The sequence below is a fragment of the Pavona decussata genome, unplaced genomic scaffold (genome assembly GCF_977016875.1).
Source record: "Pavona decussata unplaced genomic scaffold, jaPavDecu1.1 SCAFFOLD_303, whole genome shotgun sequence".
NCBI lineage: Eukaryota > Metazoa > Cnidaria > Anthozoa > Scleractinia > Agariciidae > Pavona > Pavona decussata.
This window is the reverse complement of record NW_028145699.1, coordinates 255,950-273,434: the sequence shown is the minus strand read 5'-3', so window position 1 is coordinate 273,434 and position 17,485 is coordinate 255,950. Positions and strand designations below refer to the sequence as shown.

Below are 17,485 nucleotides of genomic sequence, written 5' to 3'. Positions count from 1 at the left end.
TCATTACCAGAACATCTGCTCGCAGCACTTCATCTTCTGTCAAATAAATGTGTCAGTCCGCCATACATCTGCTCGCAGCACTTCACCTCCTGCCACACTTCACTGCCGGAGCATTTTGCTCACAGCTCTTCACTTTCTGTCAGGAACCGCTAGTTTAACTCTTTTTTCGTATTTTGTGTGAAACTCGCTGAAACAAAACTTATCCCCAAGTTGCAGGGGCGACGTCATGTTAAGGTTCGTACACAGACATCACAGTGGCAAAGAATGACGCGGCTAACCTGAGCACGGACAGAATCTGAGACCTTAGCACACGCGCACTGACGCAAGCCGAGGTAAAAACGAACACAAGTCTCATGCACCACTGTGAAGGATCAAAAAATAAATAATAAATAAAAACTAAAATTCTTTTTTTTATAGTGGAAATACACTTAGCTACCCAAAGCTAGTTTACAGGCATTCCACTCAGAAGTAACGGAAACAATTAACAATTAAATCGAACATAACAATATCACCGTTTATATCGTCCAGGTTTGAAATCAAATTGTACCGGAACTGGATAGGACCCTTGCTCTCAGCTTCTTTGCTTGATTGATCGCATGACAATAGTCGCTGGCTGGGCGGTTTACAAAGATATTTTTGCGTTGTTTTAATATGGCTATGCGGAAAGAGCAGCAAAGGCTGTTTGGTTGACGTCGTTGGCCCATCGTCTTACCCTCAGTTTTCCTTTAATTTTGGAAACCAATAGGCCTTTGCTAATACCTGCTTTTCCCGCATAGTCAAACAGCGGGCAGGACTACCTTTGTTTAAGTCACCGCGACGTCCTTAAGAGATCCCACCTGTTTTTTTTTTTTTTTTTTTTTTTTACCACCTCGAGACACACAGAAAGTATGCCCAGTAGCAAAAGAAGCATGTTACAAAGTAAAATGGAAATGGTTCTTCTACTCCTGCCCTCCTACTGTAGATTTTGTTCAATGCCGTCACATATCCAAAGGTATCCTTGTCTACAGTTTCATAACCTGTGAACGCAGAGGTATAACTGTACCGGCTGTCGCTTCTTTCCGCCGAAAACTTTTTCGGCGGAGAGAAGCGACAGCCGGTAATACCTCTGTGTTCGCAGGCTAACAGTTTCACAGGACATGTGTCACGGCACTTGGCATTAGCAATGAAACCATGTAATTGATTATTATGCTGATTTAAGCAATAAGGAAAAGACGATTAAAAAATTATAAGTGGAACTGAAACAACAGGAAAGTTGAAGGCATTCTTAACTCAGATTAGATTCCTTTTCTACGCAAGCATCTCAGTAGTTAATCAGATTGAATGCAGCCAATTTTTTTCAACTCAAAGTCGGACTAGAGAACGGCCAAGTTTGTTGTGTGACTCATCGCTTCCAAACATTTATTTGTATTGAAACCATCATACAGCACATTTTTCACAAAGAAAAAAACGTTGCTAAGGAAAAGACCTTTTGAAGACGCACTACCATAGGAGTTAGAAAGGTATTTTCAAGGACATCGCGGAAATTACGTGAATAAAATTTGTTTATATTGCGAATGAAGCGACGAAATTTGTCGCAAATCGCTTCAGTTGCATTAAAACAAACATAACAAAAGTGCTACCATAGTATTCAACGGAGCTAATTTCATATAAAATGAAATTGAAGCTATTTTGCCAGAGACGTAAAGTCCACCAGCCATGCTGTGGGCTAGTTCCTAGACTGCTGCCACCAAATTATTCGCAATCGAGCTGTAGCTCGTGAAGTTGACGTAAAATTCCTCTTGGATTGGCAAATGGCAATCACAATTGGCCACTCATAAGATAAAGCACGACTTTCATAATCCAGCACAACTGCATTTTTAAAATCTCCAATACTACAAACTGGGATACCTTGCCCCTTCAAGTGTGGAGAGAGTTCATCAACCCATTCTGGTCGTTGACTAGGATGGCAACTTTGCAAAAATCAGGCTTTTCTTCGTCATCCTGCAGCAACCATTCATTGAGCTCACTGTTGATGACCTGCAAGCAATGGTGCAGACGTTCTTTGGAAGTTTTATATGTCCTTCTTTCCTCGATGACCTGAGGTCCACAGATGTTGTGGCCAATTTGTAATTTGGAAACAGTCTGATCGATGTTGAAATCATCATGATTTGACATATCAATTGTCAACTTAATTACTGACGAAAGCTGATAATAGTGCTTAATAAGAAAGTTGTATATTTCATTTGTGTATCTCATTATTGTCACCAGGTTTGTTGAAAATACAAAGTTTTTGTCTTTGCATAACAAACAACAAAATAAAGAAATTTGTATGGGATCTATTCTAGTGTGCATGTCTTGCTCCCTTTCAAATGACTCAAATCGATCAGCAAGGAGTAATTGCTCACTATCTTCAACAATCCACTGATGCTGGTGCTTCGAAAGGAAATCTCGGAAGGATTCTAGTAACTCAGAGTTGTTTTCTTCAAAAAAGAGTGCTGGAAACTCATCAACAAAGACATGGAATGGGTCTGTTGGTACCTCTGCTTCCTTGGAAAGAAAATCAGCAAGTTGGTGAAAAGTGATGACGACAGTTATACCACTGTTTAACCCATTCCTGGTAAAGAATTCAGTGTAAAGTTTGTCAAGCGGTGATGGTACCACAACAAGCACTTGTTCATTCTTCTTTGCGCATTCCAAAGCCTTAAATTGAAGCAAAATTGTCTTTCCACTGCCTGGAGAACCCATAATTATCTGCAACCGTGGGCCTTCCCATACGTGTAGTTGTTCTCTGTTCAAAAACATAAATTGTTTTGCCAAAATGCCTAAACCGGTTTTCACAGTTGGCTTTACCACCATTTTAGAGCCACGCTCCCCTTTCTTGGCAAGCTTAGCATAGCTCCTTTCAAGAAAGCTCTGTTCATCAATTGTTTTGGACACTCCTGCAAGAATGTTGGCTGTAGCGCTGATGGCCGCTCTCTGTCCTACAAGAATGGATATGAACTTCAATAGTGTATCTCCTACCTCGTCAAAACACATTTCACAAAAATGTTCCTTCCACCAACGAACAAGTAGGCGGACATCGTCACTGTCCTTATCACCCAAAACTAAATGTTGCTTTCGAAGATCGATGTAGCCGGCAACGTCACGGCCGGGGTCAGCCACGTTTGGCATGGCAACAACTTTGTAAACAGGAAGTGTTATGCCTATTGCATTCAAAAGAGCTCGAATAACCTTTTCTGCTACGTCAAGCTGTTTTTTAGCATCCAGATAGCGGTTGCTTTTGAACTTCTCCGTTGCCTTTACTTCTACTAGGACAACTCCCGCCCTCCTGTGCACAACAAGAAAATCGATTTCTCGAGCCGGAGGTCCATTATACTCAAACTAGCGAAGAGAGAGTCGACAGTTTCAGTTGGGAGTTTTCCCAAAAGAACTTGTTTGGTGAATTCTTTAAATTCAAATTTCGTCAGAACGAACATTGGCTGATTGTCTTCTCGTCCAAACTTGTCAAGAGCACGAAACATCCTCAATTCAGCTTCGTCTCCCTTCACGTCCTTGCTAAGCGGAACTGCGCCAGAGGCTTCGCCGGTCGGAGCAATGTACCGGAATGGAAAAATCGGAGGGAACATGTAAGTTCGATCAGTTCTCTTCCACTCAGGAAAAAGTCTACAAAGGGATGCATCACAAGCTACCTCCAAATTACAAAGGGATTCATTAGCTGGTCCTTGTACTGTAAACGAGGAAGCCATTGCCACTTCGTCTTTCACTATCGTTATCGTGTAGCTCGTCCCCAGGGCCGCCCGATCCTCTTTGCTTGTGGGGCCTGAGGAGCCCGTTTCTCGAAAGTCCCGGTAACTACCGGGCACGATAAACTTGTATCTTTTGAAATGTTTTTTACACATTGATTGCAGACATGGTATTTGGCCAATGTTTTCATAGAATTATAAGATTTTAAAATTTAGTATACAAAACTAACAAAAATTGACTTCTGTTAAGAAACATTTATCACCAAAGACACTTATCGGGCCCTGTAAGTTACCGGGACTTTCGAGAAACGGGACCTTGGGCACAAGCGCTGGACACATGAGTTTTTAAGGGCCTGGTAAAACTGGCGTTTGAAATTTTTTGAGAAAAATCTCACCTGAAATCGTTGTTTTTCTTCGATGCTCCTAACGAAAGTTGTTGGATTAAAATTAAATGGGGGCAACACCGTTTCCGGTTAGAATTTCCGAAATTTCAGTTTTAGAATAAAACAGTATTTCCTCTTAAAAAAAACTATCTCCCGAGAGATATCTGATACTTACCCTTGTCAAAAACGGACAAAACAATAAGATTCGTACAGATAAACAACCCTTATTCATATAAATCAAGATTCACCCCGTCCACGTAAAGAATCGTGCGAGTACATTTACATTAAGAATTCTTTATGTACATCGAGATAAGTATGACTTGTATACATCAAGATTGTACACATACATCAAGGTTTGTATGAACATAAAACTGGAAAATTTCATGAAAATCAGATTTACAACCCTTTGCAATTCGCAAATTCTATTGTATAATTAAGAAACGGTCACGCTTTTCACTTGTCACACTATGCGTCTGTTGACCTGCGGTATGATATACACTCTGTTTTTTTTTTTTTATAGGAACGTCTAATTTTGGATGTGAGGCTGAACGTTCTTATATTTTATTCCGATTTGAGGCTGAAAACGTTCTTAAGATGTTCTTAAATTACATGGTACACACTACATGTATTTCAGTAAATCAATGCAGACGTGACCAGAAAGCCTATGAAAGTTAATTGTCTGCTGAGATATGGTATCGAGAACTGCTGATTATGACAAACCGAGATGTTAATGTTATACAAAACATGCCCTTAAGTATTTTGGTTAATTAACATTTGTTACCTTGATTTTATATACAGATTAGCAAAATAAAAACGTTCTTGATCGACCCTTAGCCTGAGGAACGTTCTTAATACTTTTTTAAAAGTTTGGTAATCTCAGCCTCGACGTTCTTATAAAAAAGGTTCTTATAAAAATAAAAAAAAACAGAGTGTATCACGAAAATCTCATCGTATCTATAGCAATTTTGTTGCCGGTATATGATCATAATGTGTTTATTCTAACCTTTACGTATGTTAAACAATGTTGATGTACATGTTTAATTTAATGCAAGAATCTGTAGATCTTCTTAACGGCTAAATCCGAATTACTAAGTGACGACTCTGATCTACAGTTTTCTTTGCCAAAAGTCAGATACAAAATTTCGTAACACCGGAAAAAATACATCCTTTCGTTCTTGAAGGGGCAAATTTGTCCTTAAAATACAAAAAAAGGGTTATTAATGTCGGGGAATACGGTTCCTTGGCACTGTTGCCTTGGGAGATCAGTGCCGGACATGTTTCATTTGGCAGATGTCCATTTCATGTCTAATTCAGAACCAAAGCACACGTTTCTTTTCCAGACACTTTTTAGTCTTTATCGTCTACCATATGACTTGTTCGTACAACGTTAGAAATTGTCTCCGATATTGTTAAAAACACGGCCAAACAATATCGGAGACAATTTCACACTTTGTACAAACAAGTCATATGGTAGTCGATAAAGACTAAAAATTGGGCTTATTTTAAGAATACAATGCCAAGGAAGCGTCTGGAAAAGAAGCGTGTGCTTTGGTTCTGAATTAGAAATGAAATGGACATCTGCCAAATGAAACATGTCTGGCACTGATCTCCCAAGGCAACAGTGCCAAGGAACCGTATTCCCCGAAATTAATAACCCTTTTTTTGTATTTTAAGGACACATTTGCCCCTTCAAGAACGGAAGGAAATATTATTTCCGGAGTTACGAAATTTTGTATCTGAGTTTTGGCAAAGAAAACTGTAGATCTTCTTAACGGCTAAATCCGAATTTCTAAGTGACGACTCTGAAGGTCATCTGATCAGGTATCTACCAAAACGAACGATATTTTATTACAACAATTAATATGACTTACATACGAAACTTTATTGGCTATACGAAAAAAGGACTCGCATATAGCGTTTGGTCCATAAGGAATCCGATGTACTTTAAAGTATCTACCGTGTGTAAGTTGGTGCCATTAACTTTGATTCCAAAACCGGATTAAAAAGCTAGAGAGCCTTAATTCCTTAAAAAAACTAATTGGATATATTAATTTACAGTGTTGCATTTTTGCAAATGTAAAGTACAGCTGCTGCGTATTGTCTCCGACTTTCCTGCGTCTTCTGTACTTCAGGATGGTCATAGGCGAGTTTCTCCATATTAATTAGCTCCTTCACTGTCTCCTCATTGACTTGCTCTCCATCAAGGATTTTCTTGATCGTCTGTTTGACGGCAAACGCCAATTTTCCCGCTAGAGCTTTTCTGATTGGTTCTTCGTTTCCGTGCAACATCCGCAGCTCGCTCGTCAGTTCCTGAATAGCTCGTCCAATCATCTGTTTTGTTCGTGTTTCTTTCTCCTCGACAGCACGTACATCCTAAATGAAAAGTGAGAGCAAGGAAGCCAAATATTACTAAATATCCAATCTCAGGCCAAGTAGTTAATATTGTGACATCGTTGGGTTGTCTTCAGGATATTTGGAAGACTAGTTTACGTACTGTTGTTGATAACATGACGCTTCGGCAACCTGAGGGGGAAGCTACGTACACAATAGTTTTATACGGACGTCAGGGTTAAAGGACAAACAAAATGTATTGTGATATCATTTACACAAGGATACACTTGATCAAAACGTTAGTTGTGTAAAACGTTGGTATCACTTATATACAAGGATGCTCTTTGGAATAAATGTCATGGTATATTTCCAGCCTGGTGAATGAATGAGAATGATGTGTTATTCTAGAAAGTGACACAGGCATACTCAGAAAAAAAGAAAATCCGAGTGCTCCTGGTCTCTGGTTCGACTCCTGATAGTAGCACTCAGATTTCCGTTTTTCCGAGTATGTCTGTGTCACGTTCTAGAATAACACATCATTCTCAAGGATGCTCTTGTTCGAACTGTTAATTCTTTGCTCAAGGTTGATGACCCTCCAAACGCTCTCTTCCCTTTCAACAAGAGCATTACTTGTTTCTCCACTTAAGAAAGAGTAAAAATAAACACATTTGGATCAGGTGAGTGGCCTTCCTTTCCCGAGTTATGGTTTGTTAAAAACGAGGGGTTTAATAAATCTCTCCTACATTTCAGGACAACCAGAGTTCAGTGTCGCTTCTCTACTTGCCCCGTAAATCAGGTAACATATATAGCTATATATCTGCTTCCCAGCTACTCCATATAGAACAAAAGGTTGCAGTTTGCACAGTTTGCAACCACATTTTTTCACAAAAGGAATCATTCGCTATAATCATGGATAATGCAGAGCGAGAATGCTATTGAATAGTTCTTGCTGCTAACAAGGAAGCTAGGAGGAGGTAGTGAAGAAGTTTAAGGAATAAAGGTCATGATCAGGTTCTTGCAGATGACGCATAAATTCAATATTCACCCTGTATGGTCAAATTAATGGTGCTTGAAAAATGATAATATCTCGGCACACTCAGGCTTGTCACTAAAATGAAGCCAAAGTCATTGTCTAATAATTACCTGAAAATCGTCGAAATGAAAGCTAGCCACGTTCTCGCTCGTCAGAGAAACAAATTGGGTTAGTCCTTGTAGGGCAGGCCACAAGGCAGCTTGTATTGGAGAGTAGTCAAAATAGTCTTCCTCCGGTGGCACGATTCCTTGATGGAACTCCCATTTCCAGGGAAACGGATGGTTTGTCTCTGAAAATAACAATACCGTTAGGGTACAAATTAGAGCTATAAATTTTGTGCACAGTGGAACGTTCTGGCGCCGAGAAAAAAGATAACTTCCGGCAAATCATCTTTATGAGCAAAGTTTAGAAAGGATTCCCTGCAGTTTACAGGAGGATCACCTCTTTCTGTTAAAGTTTACAATGTTTTGTCACATTTTCACTTAGAATCCACTGAATGTCACTCACCCGGTTTCACAAAGACCTTAATCCAGTCGAATCCGGGGCTTTCGTTGGACAAAACAATTCTAGGCACCAATCCTTCATCCAACAGCATCTTGTAGAATGCAGCCCATAGCTCGTCAGTGACGTAATCATGCCCACTCGAGTGCAGTCCATATACGTACATACCAGCCTCAAAAAGCTTAACTTCAACATTTTCAATTTCTTCTCTTCGGCCATTTTGCTCTTCCTTGAAAACTGTCAGAATCCTGTTATCCACTGACAGAGCGCACAGCACTGGCTTCTCGGAGTGAAAACCATTGGGTGCGTAGCATCCTTGAAGACAAAAATGATTTAAAGAACACGTTAGAAGGGAAATATATGAATTTAAATGCTTGGATAAACAGGTCTGATGTCTGCAAACGGAGACGCAATCAACAATTACAAAACTTGATTTTCCATTTACGCATGCATATCCGTTAACTGTTTTCTGTCAATCCTCGGTGCCATTAAGCAAAATTATTTATCTCAATCTCGAAACGACTGCATGAATTATGTTTGCTATGTATGGTTTCATCTTGGTTTACGTAATAAAAAAAAAACGACAAGTGTTTGTTCTACATGTATTTGATTCTTCATGTTTATCTTATACCTTCCGAATTAGAGAAGTGCTATAATGTTAACTCACCTGGAATTCTCTCAGAGCACAGTTTCACGTTTTCCAGAAATCGGTTTTCCCATACGGCTACAAACTTTTTCGGTTTGCTTTTCGATCTCCCACTTTCATGTTGCGCTTGGCCCTACAAAAATTTAAAGAAAAAAAAATGCATTTTCCTATTGATCATGCTGTGGGTGTGGTTATTCTAATTAAAATACATTCCCAGTTTTACTCAGAAAATCATGAGAGGTTATAGTTTAATGATCTTTTAAAGAAGCCCACCCGGCAAGATAGCACAATATTCTTGACATCACGAGATAAGTAATCTCTCTTGTAACAATTTTCATTACCACGTGAACCTATGTCTACGACACTAGTCCTAGTAATTGTGTATAAAATAATAATTATCATTATCAAGTCACATGTTATACTCCATTCTTTTCTTCTCTACCTCTTCTTTAGTGCCATTGTCATCATCATTCTGATCAGCGCCTTCGCCATCATCCTCACTTTTCGACTGCAATAATAAGGATAATGACGATTATAAATAAAAAGAACTAAAGCCGGCTGCAATCTACTAATTAGAGTGAAAGAAGACAGACCAGCAATGAGGAGAACTGCCTCAAGAATAAACAGGCATGTTAATTGGGCGAACAGCGTGGAACATCTTTCAATTAAAGCTATTTTAAATCTGACCTAAAAACAGTAAAAATTAAAGAATAATAAAGAGGCAGTATATTTTACTTGAAAAGAAAAGGAAAGAAAAGGGAAGCCCCTGAACAAGCAGTTTCGTTTTAAACAGTTCAAAGAGGGATCAGATAATGAGTTGGGCAACTAGCTGATTCATCGTAAGAACCAAAGATCAGGTAAAACCACTACTGAAATGGACGTCAAACCGGCAAAGATGAACTAAAAAGACGTAACGTAAAGATCTTATGTGTGTGACAGTAACAAAAGTAGTTTGTATGTGCAATATAAGATTGCTTAACGACTCAATATAAAAAGGAGACCTAACAGAGTAGCTGCCCTTATTCATTGGCACGCACACTGCAACGGTGAAATATTGTGTATTTCGATCATCATACGAAGTCCTGATCGTTTTCAAAATAATGATAAAATTGAAAAGGTAGGTACGATAAGGTTACCAACAATTACTTTGACTTAAAATCTTACACAGACGCACTCTGTTAATCAGTCGAACTACCGTCATCAACTCGCAGCAGTGTGCTACACCAATTTTAGAACTGTCATCTTCCGCGTTGCCAGAGTCTTCTTTATACAATGTATACAATGCTATGTAAAATGCTATTCAATGCTATGTATACAATGCTATGTAAACTTTTTGATACTTAATCTTGAGAAAACGAAGATTATGCTTGTTGGCACCCATTAGAGGACCACAGAGGCTGACGATCTAGTTATTGAAATCAGTAACACGCGTTTAGAAAGGGTTTATAAGTTCAAATACCTTGGGGTCCTTCTAGACAACACTCTATCCTGGAAGGACCACATAGAATATATTGGTAACAAGATCTCGTCAAGATTAGGTGTTCTGCGTCGAGCGCGTAAGGTTCTCCCCAAGCCAACTTGCCTACTGCTCTACAATACCATAGTTTTGCCATTATTTGATTACTGTTCGCCTGTCTGGGACAGTTGTGGGGCTGGGAGCAAAGATTACCTAGGTAAGCTAAATAGACGTGCTGCATGCATTATTGAAGGTCGATCAGTCGGGGCTGAGGAGTTAAAATCAACACTTGGTTGGCCCAATCTACAAGCGCGCAGAAATTATCTCAAATGCCTTTTAGTCCACAAATGTCTTCATGGAATAGCGCCTTCGTACTTACTTTCAGAGTTTAGGCACGCGCATCTTTACCACGGCTATAACACCAGAAGCCGTGATTTGTTGCGCCCTCCCTTCGCAAAAACTGCTAAGTATCAGGGGAGCTTCAGAATAACTGGCGCTCGAACTTACAACACCATCCCGAGAACCATTAGACAGGTAGAGGCGTTCAGTGAGTTTAAAACTAAACTTAAGTGCCATCTTAAGCAATAACGCCTGCCGAACATGCAGCATGTATAACTTAATTATTTGTCTAGTTTTTTCTTTTTCACGTTTCAATGTTTGTCTTGTACTGTGTCAGGGCTCCATTTAAACTTGCTCTGCTAAATTGGATGCCCCTGAATAATTATTGAATTAAATAAAATAGATAAAAAAAACAGCTTACTTAATGGCCATCGTCAGCAAACGACGAATATATGACCGGGCTGAGGGAAATGACATAATTATACTAATTGTAGATACAGCTGTAAGAAATAAAATAGATTTTTCACTAGCCATTTCTCACCTCCTTACTCTTGTACAGTTTTTTAATCCTCGCGCGATGTCGTTGTTCCTGGCGCATCAATTCTTCTACTCTTCTGTCAAGGTCCGGATTTTTCAACTGCATGCGACTGAGCATTTCCTTAACAGCAGACATTTGCTCCTCCATCTCCTTCAAGGAATCCTGAACACCAAAGAGATCCTTCGTACAAACGATTGCTTCACTAACTTTAATGGACGCAACACCAAACATGTAAAGGATGTCCTTCCACTCGTTCCAGAGACGTCTTAGGACCTTCGTTAGTTTCTTCTCGAATCTTCTGCTATCAGCAGACTCTATCTTGCTGAGGTACCCCGCACACTCCACCGAGGGAGACGACCACAGATGTAGGCTACTTTGCCTTCCCTGGTTATATCCCGCAGCTTGCAGATTGGCAATAAGAGCTTGGTTGTTTTCGAGTGATAAAATGTGGTCTTCAATGGCGCCGTGCAATTCCTTTATTTGGACAGCTCGCACTTCAGAAGAGTGAATTGAAAATAGCAGCTGGACAACCTGTCGTGTATGAGCGGCAAGGACTGGTCTGATGGAAATTCCAGATAACCAGCGCCTCAGAAGCACCAGCAATGGTTCATAAACGTCACGGTGGTTCAGTACACGTGGAAGATTCTCGTGTAGGTAAGATGACTGTCTTGCAACAGACAATGGCACTTTTATTTTATCTCCATCTGCTTGTTGTTTAAGCATGCCAGCACACTCTGCTTCATCGTGGGTTTTACGCTGCTTGCCAAATACCTCGGTGAATAAAGCCTTAAGCTTCTGCTCATGGATTATATAGAGATCGTTTCTTCTGTTTTTCTTTAAGTGGGCTCGGCAAAGCTCATCACAAGCGTCGACAACTATTTCTCTGATAACAGCATCTTTGGGATTTTCTTCGAGTTTTCTTTTTTTTAAAACGTTTATGAACTCGCCCAGCAACCTCGCTAGTCGAAGACGTTCTTTAGTTTGTGATTCCTTGATGCTTTTCCCTCGCATAACTTTAAAATCTTCCTCAGGAAAAATGCAGGTCTTAATTTCTTGAGAAATAGATGGCACAAGTTGCAAAGAGCGAGAGTTTAGATCAACAATCGCATCGACATCACGAGAAGTAAGGTCCTCAAGTGGTGTCATCAGGAAGGCTATACACCAGCAGTCAACCGCATGAACGGAAAAGCCGTCTGCTATCATCATTTGTCGCCACTTTGGCAAACGGTTGAGGCCATATGCATCCTCTGGGTCGTACAATACAGTAAGTTCCTTTAACCTGACTAAAAGATCTTTACACGAGTTCTTGTACAACCGACCATACGCTTCAGCGAGTTGCCAGACAAATTCACTTTGAGCTGCGTTTAAGGAAGACATTTCTTCTTCTTGACAACACAACTCCACACTTTTGACCAGTTCCACTGCCTGCTGTGTGGACGACCAGGAAGAGACGATCTCTCCAACTGTTACTCCAGCTTGGACATTGACTTGAAAGAGGCGGAGAACTGCCAAGGTTACATCAATAGGTAAACGGCTCCCCAACATGTTACTCAGGTGGCTAAGCTGGGGCTTCACAAGCCGGAAACACCATGCAGGCTGTTGAATGACCATGCCGAGAAACACAGATGAGGTAGTAGGTGTCTTCCTACGCATTGCTTCCATTGTGTTGTAAACCGCAGTATGAAAACTTAAACAAGCCTCCTTGGTCACACCCTCTGCATCATCAATCTTCTTGCAGGCTTTCAAGATAACTTCTGAGCACTGGGAAACGTAGTGCCTATTTAGTTTAGCCCAAAATAAGAGAACTTCTGTGGACGAGGTCGCGGCTAATATGGACAAGAAAACTTCCACATTTTCGTCAAGAAAGGGAGAAGGTGTTCCACACTCAGCACAACCAGATGATGTACTGAAAAGAAGTTTCCAAAGCAAATTTGCAATTTCAGTGAGGTCTTCTTCTTGCCCGAGTATACGTTTTAAGTGTCGGATTATTTTCTGGGCAATAAGCACTGGTGTTAAACTGGTATTTTGTGACTCAGTGACAGAAGATTCGTTCCCTACAGATGCCATTGCAGCAGTGGGTGCTGAAACGTTGTTACTGCCGGGAACTTGCGCGGTTGTTGTTTCTTCGGGTGCAATCGTGAAACAGACATCTTCTATTTGGATCACTGGCAAGGTGAAACATCTAAGTCGCTCACTGAATAGAACCTCACCAAAGATGAGGCTGCATGCAAGAGCTGCCTCTTCAGTTGAAAGGGAAGAATGGCAGACAAGCCATTCAAGCTCGCAACATGAAATTCTTCTTTCATTCCTATACTGAGGCTCCAATTGTAAAGCGTCTCCCAAGATGCAATAACTTTCCACTCTTTCGTTCACTTTCTTGAGAATTTCTCGTGTACGGTCTGTCAGCTCAGATACCTTGGCTGGGCAGTCAGTGGTAGTGTACACTTTCCAAAGAAGCTGGGGCACTTCCAAGTAGGAGAGAACAGAAGAGTTTGGTGGGGAATCCCATTTCATGATGACATTCTTAACAAATCTTTCCCTCTCATGTTTGTCGACTCGGCTTTGGAACAGGTATTCAAAACTAAGCATCGTGATGGGAATCAGCTCTGCTGGAATAGCGCCAATAACACAAATCATTTCCTGCAAGAGTTCCAGTACAGCCTGCACACTAGTCGAATTTTGGATAGCCACTTGTAGAACAGGCAAGAAATGGGCAAAGAAACGCTTGTCTAAATCTTTTCGGGATCCAATGAACTGGTATACGTCCATCAGGCTATCCTTGGAGAATGACTTGAAGTTCATCATGGACAGGACAGTAAATAAAGATCTATGGCTGTCTGCTGGGATCCTTGAAAGGCTTGTCATTATCGTAGGATTTTCCAGCACAGCCATGATCTGGTCTAACGTCAGCCGCATCTCTTCGTGGTTGCTTGCACAGCCGTCCTTTTCAGTGCAAGATAGGGGAATCAAATTGCAGAACGCGTACTCCATGTCCTGATCTGATAAAATATCTGGGCTACTAAGGAAACTTTCACAAAACCTCTGGATTAACAGCACCTTTTCTTCAGTGGAGAACGCAACTGATCTAACGACGTGAACTAGGCATGAAACAAAAGTCTCTGGTACACGGTCAGGGGCATCAGGAGATGAAGTAATGAAGTTTCGGCTCGTCATGCCATTCAAAAGTTTCTCGGTACTTGCCCTTACTTCTCGAAAAAATTGCAACATCTCGGATTCAGACACGATGCCCGATACTTCGCGAAGAACAGGCAAACAATACCAGCCGTCTATCTCTTCGTTGAAAGAACTTAAAGACATCAATCGCGCGACTTCCAAAACCCACACTTTTTGAAGTTGGAATGTTATAGGATACCGGAGTTGTTGTTCATAAAACGTCCTACACAAATTTTTCTCTTCTTTAAGTATGTCTACAAATGCAGTATACAGAAGATCAAAATATTCATTTGCTCCATCTCCGTAGCAAAGGGACTTTGTCAGATCCAAAATGCGTATACTGCTTAATAAACCTTTGCTGGACTCCTTTGATTTCTGCAGTATTCTAACTCTTCGGTCACCTGATATAGGAGTAGCTGATACCAACGAGAGTAGCTGCAACACATTGGAGGGAATAGTCTTCATGGGCCTATCCTTGTCAACAAAACGTTTGACGAAGCCAAGAATCTCAGACAGGATCTCATCCCTCAAATCAAGGCTTTCATTTGATGCTACTCCTGCAACGAACTCTTGGAAAACCCTCTTCTCTCGATCCTTGAACTGTTTAGCTAAATAATTTACTTCTCGAAGAAGATCTCTTGTGGAGCTGAATGGCAGCTGTTGACAGAGACTCAACTGTTTAATGATATTTATTGAAAATTCCCAGTTAAGGCTCAGACAGTCGCCATCGGCGCAGCACATGAGAAGCCAAATCATCTCGTTCCTAACTTCTTCAGTCAGTTTTTGTTGGGAGATCCACTCTAAGAACGCAAGAGTTGGCATCAGTTCAAAGCTGATATAAGCTTTACGCTTTTCGCCAACGGGAACTCGTGCAGCCAGAAGAGCTTTGTGGATAAAGACCAGTACTTCTGGACGTCTTTGAAACGTAGATGGAAATATCTTGATAAAGGACGAAAGGAAAGAATACCAAAATGTTAATAAAGGCATCAAAGAGGAAGGAAGCCAATCCAAAAAACTCCATGTCCTTTCCGCCCTTTCTTCTAAAATACAACGTTCTTCGCTAGGTGGTCCTGCCACGAATAGCACCATCAAACTTGCAAGCTTTTGGCAGCCTTCATCGTCAGAAAAAGTTTGCCTCCAGAATTTCATCACTTTGTTGACTAGTTCTCCCCCTGGGAATAACAACAAAACTTTAAAGATAAGGTCAAAAGCCTCTGCCTTCCGGACGTCAGCCGCCATTGAGAACATAACATGTTGTGCCGGTCGATCTTCTTTACAGAACTGGTCAAGGACCTCTTCAAGCACTTTGTTGCTGATGCTTGTCGTTGCTAGGACCTTAAGACATGTCTCCATCATTTCACGACGGAGAAAAAAATTATATACACGTTTGAAGAATATATACAGTCTTTCCTCGTCGGAAGAGAGGTTCATTTCGGTACCACTTGCCTTAATTTCTTCAAGAACACTCAGAACATCGGTCATAGTTGATTCGTAACGAAAATTATTTGTTTGAGGGCTAGTACCGAGCAGACTAAGAGGGGAAATGGACAAAACTTGTCTTGTGCATCGATAGGCGCCCATCTTGGCCAAAGCAGATGCAAAGCCATTGCTGACGTACTCTAATTTCAGTAGTCTCATCCAATTTGTCAACAAAACTGGTGACACCAAGTGATCACTTCTCAAAGCCACATTATGCACCACATGTTCCTCGATACAAGATATTTCAGCGTCAGCAGAGACAACATTCAATGTTTCACGAACAATTTCTTTAATACAACCACCATCTCTTCTGTTTTCAAATATCGCGAGTAGTTCCACGAAGAAATGTTTGGTCCCACGGATTTTTGTCTGCGAGTTCGCTTGCTGCTCAGTTTTTTCGGTGACGATGGTAGCAAATCCCCCCTTCTGAAAAATCACAACAAGTTCCACTAACATGGAGACAACTTCGGTTGAAAGGCATTGCTTTGGTTGGGGAGGAAAGCAGAATTTTAAAGCTTTTGCATAGAAATCAAAAGCAACTATTTTTGTTACGTCGCCTGTGTAGCAAAAAGAGAAGCAAATATCAAAAAGCTTTGTCACTTCCTCAACAAATTCTGGACAGTCAGTCATATAGTTTTGCAGAGGCACAACCCCCAGATTGAAAACTTGAATTACGTGATATTCTTCCAAACGACGAACTTTTTCAAATAAGGAAGTCTTCTGCTTTTCGTCTTTAAACGGAAGCGCTTCCAAAGTTGTTAAGATTGCCTTCAACTCATCTGCAGCAGTATTATCGAGGGGACTTCCATTTTGAGCCAGTTTCGGCGAACTCTGTTGCTGATTGCCTCCAGGCATTTCAGGAGTGTTGTCGTTCGCTTCGTCCATAAGAAGATGATGATTGCATGCGCATGGGTACTTTAAATGGCACACAGACCAGTGGGGCTGGAAGAAGACCAAAACAAAAGTTTCATGAAATGATGTTCTTCTCCTTAACCCATAAGGGAAGCAGCCCTTGTGGGTCAGGTGAACAGACGATTGCTGGTTTTAATTTTATACTATTCATTGAACTGACCACATTGGTATTTCTGATCACACCGACAATAGGTTCGATGACTTCGCTCTCTTGGGCCCGGTGTGGGACATCTCCTCCGATATATCCGTTCAAAGATCGAGAGCGGGCTTACTTACCCGGACAGTGGCTGGTATTATTCACAAGTCGAAAATCGTTTTGGTTTCGGTGTGAACGGGAGGACAGGAAAGGGGCCGAGTAATAGGATGCAAAAGTTTCGTAGTGCACTCATGTATTTTTGGCGGAAGGAATTATTTTTGTTTGATACCATGAACATTTTGGTATTAAATCAATTTCCTCCGCTTCACTCGTACTTCTCCATCACTGTTTTTCGTTAACATATCCCCTCTCCAATACACCCAGGAGTGAAATGAAGCATGTAAAGCCTCACCAGTTCAGGCTGCTTCTATATTTGCCCCTTTTTTTCTCTCTTTGAATAATTGCTTAGGGCTGTCCCTAAGTTGCTCCAATTTTCTCAAAAAGTTGCTCCAATTTTCCAAAAAAGTTGCTCAAAAGTTGCTCCAAAATTCTAAAAGTTGCTCAAAAGTTGCCCCAAAATCCAGAAGTTTCTCAAAAGTTGCTTTCTATTTTTGGGTGTAAGAGATTGATTTACAACTCAAATAACGATTTAATTAATAAATTTCGCTTTACATAGATATCAATACATAATTATATTACACTGACTCATCAATATTGTAAGACTGAGTCTCTCTCAACCGCTGACCACTTTCGTCTGCTACCACAGGCAGCCCAGGGGACCGGTATTTTCACTGTGTTTTACGCAGAAATGGCCGAATCATACATAAAAGTTTAA

At 40.7% G+C, this 17,485-nt stretch overlaps 1 protein-coding gene, 2 long non-coding RNA genes and 1 pseudogene across 3 annotated transcripts; 1 reads left to right on the top strand and 3 right to left on the bottom strand.

Annotated features, from left to right (window-relative positions):
* Window positions 1–1,384: 1,384 nt before the first annotated feature.
* Window positions 1,385–3,844, bottom strand: LOC146454271 (uncharacterized; annotated as a pseudogene).
* Window positions 3,845–4,313: 469 nt separating this feature from the next.
* Window positions 4,314–5,156, bottom strand: LOC146454270 (uncharacterized). The gene is made up of 2 exons (XR_014859285.1): window positions 5,044–5,156; window positions 4,314–4,605 (listed from the first exon to the last, which is right to left on the bottom strand). It is a non-coding gene; the product is annotated as an uncharacterized LOC146454270 (long non-coding RNA).
* A 773-nt stretch (window positions 5,157–5,929) lies between these two features.
* Window positions 5,930–16,537, bottom strand: LOC146454269 (uncharacterized). The gene is made up of 6 exons (XM_085095599.1): window positions 10,953–16,537; window positions 9,059–9,124; window positions 8,638–8,749; window positions 7,977–8,285; window positions 7,580–7,758; window positions 5,930–6,478 (listed from the first exon to the last, which is right to left on the bottom strand). Exons 1-6 carry the CDS (start codon window positions 16,485–16,487, stop codon window positions 6,158–6,160), a joined length of 6,522 nt encoding a protein of 2,173 aa, XP_084951725.1. The 5' UTR covers window positions 16,488–16,537; the 3' UTR covers window positions 5,930–6,157.
* Window positions 16,538–17,098: 561 nt separating this feature from the next.
* Window positions 17,099–17,461, top strand: LOC146454268 (uncharacterized). The gene is made up of 2 exons (XR_014859291.1): window positions 17,099–17,206; window positions 17,238–17,461. It is a non-coding gene; the product is annotated as an uncharacterized LOC146454268 (long non-coding RNA).
* The last annotated feature ends 24 nt before the right edge of the window (window positions 17,462–17,485 follow it).

Excerpts from the sequence above, each read along its gene's own strand:
- LOC146454269 (XM_085095599.1), bottom strand. The coding sequence starts at position 16,487 with ATGGACGAAGCGAACGACAACACTCCTGAAATGCCTGGAGGCAATCAG. Across the intron at positions 7,759-7,976 it reads TAAGGTCTTTGTGAAACCGG|AGACAAACCATCCGTTTCCC; the intron begins GTGAGTGACATT and ends TGTTATTTTCAG. Across the intron at positions 6,479-7,579 it reads TTCATTTCGACGATTTTCAG|GATGTACGTGCTGTCGAGGA; the intron begins GTAATTATTAGA and ends CTTTTCATTTAG.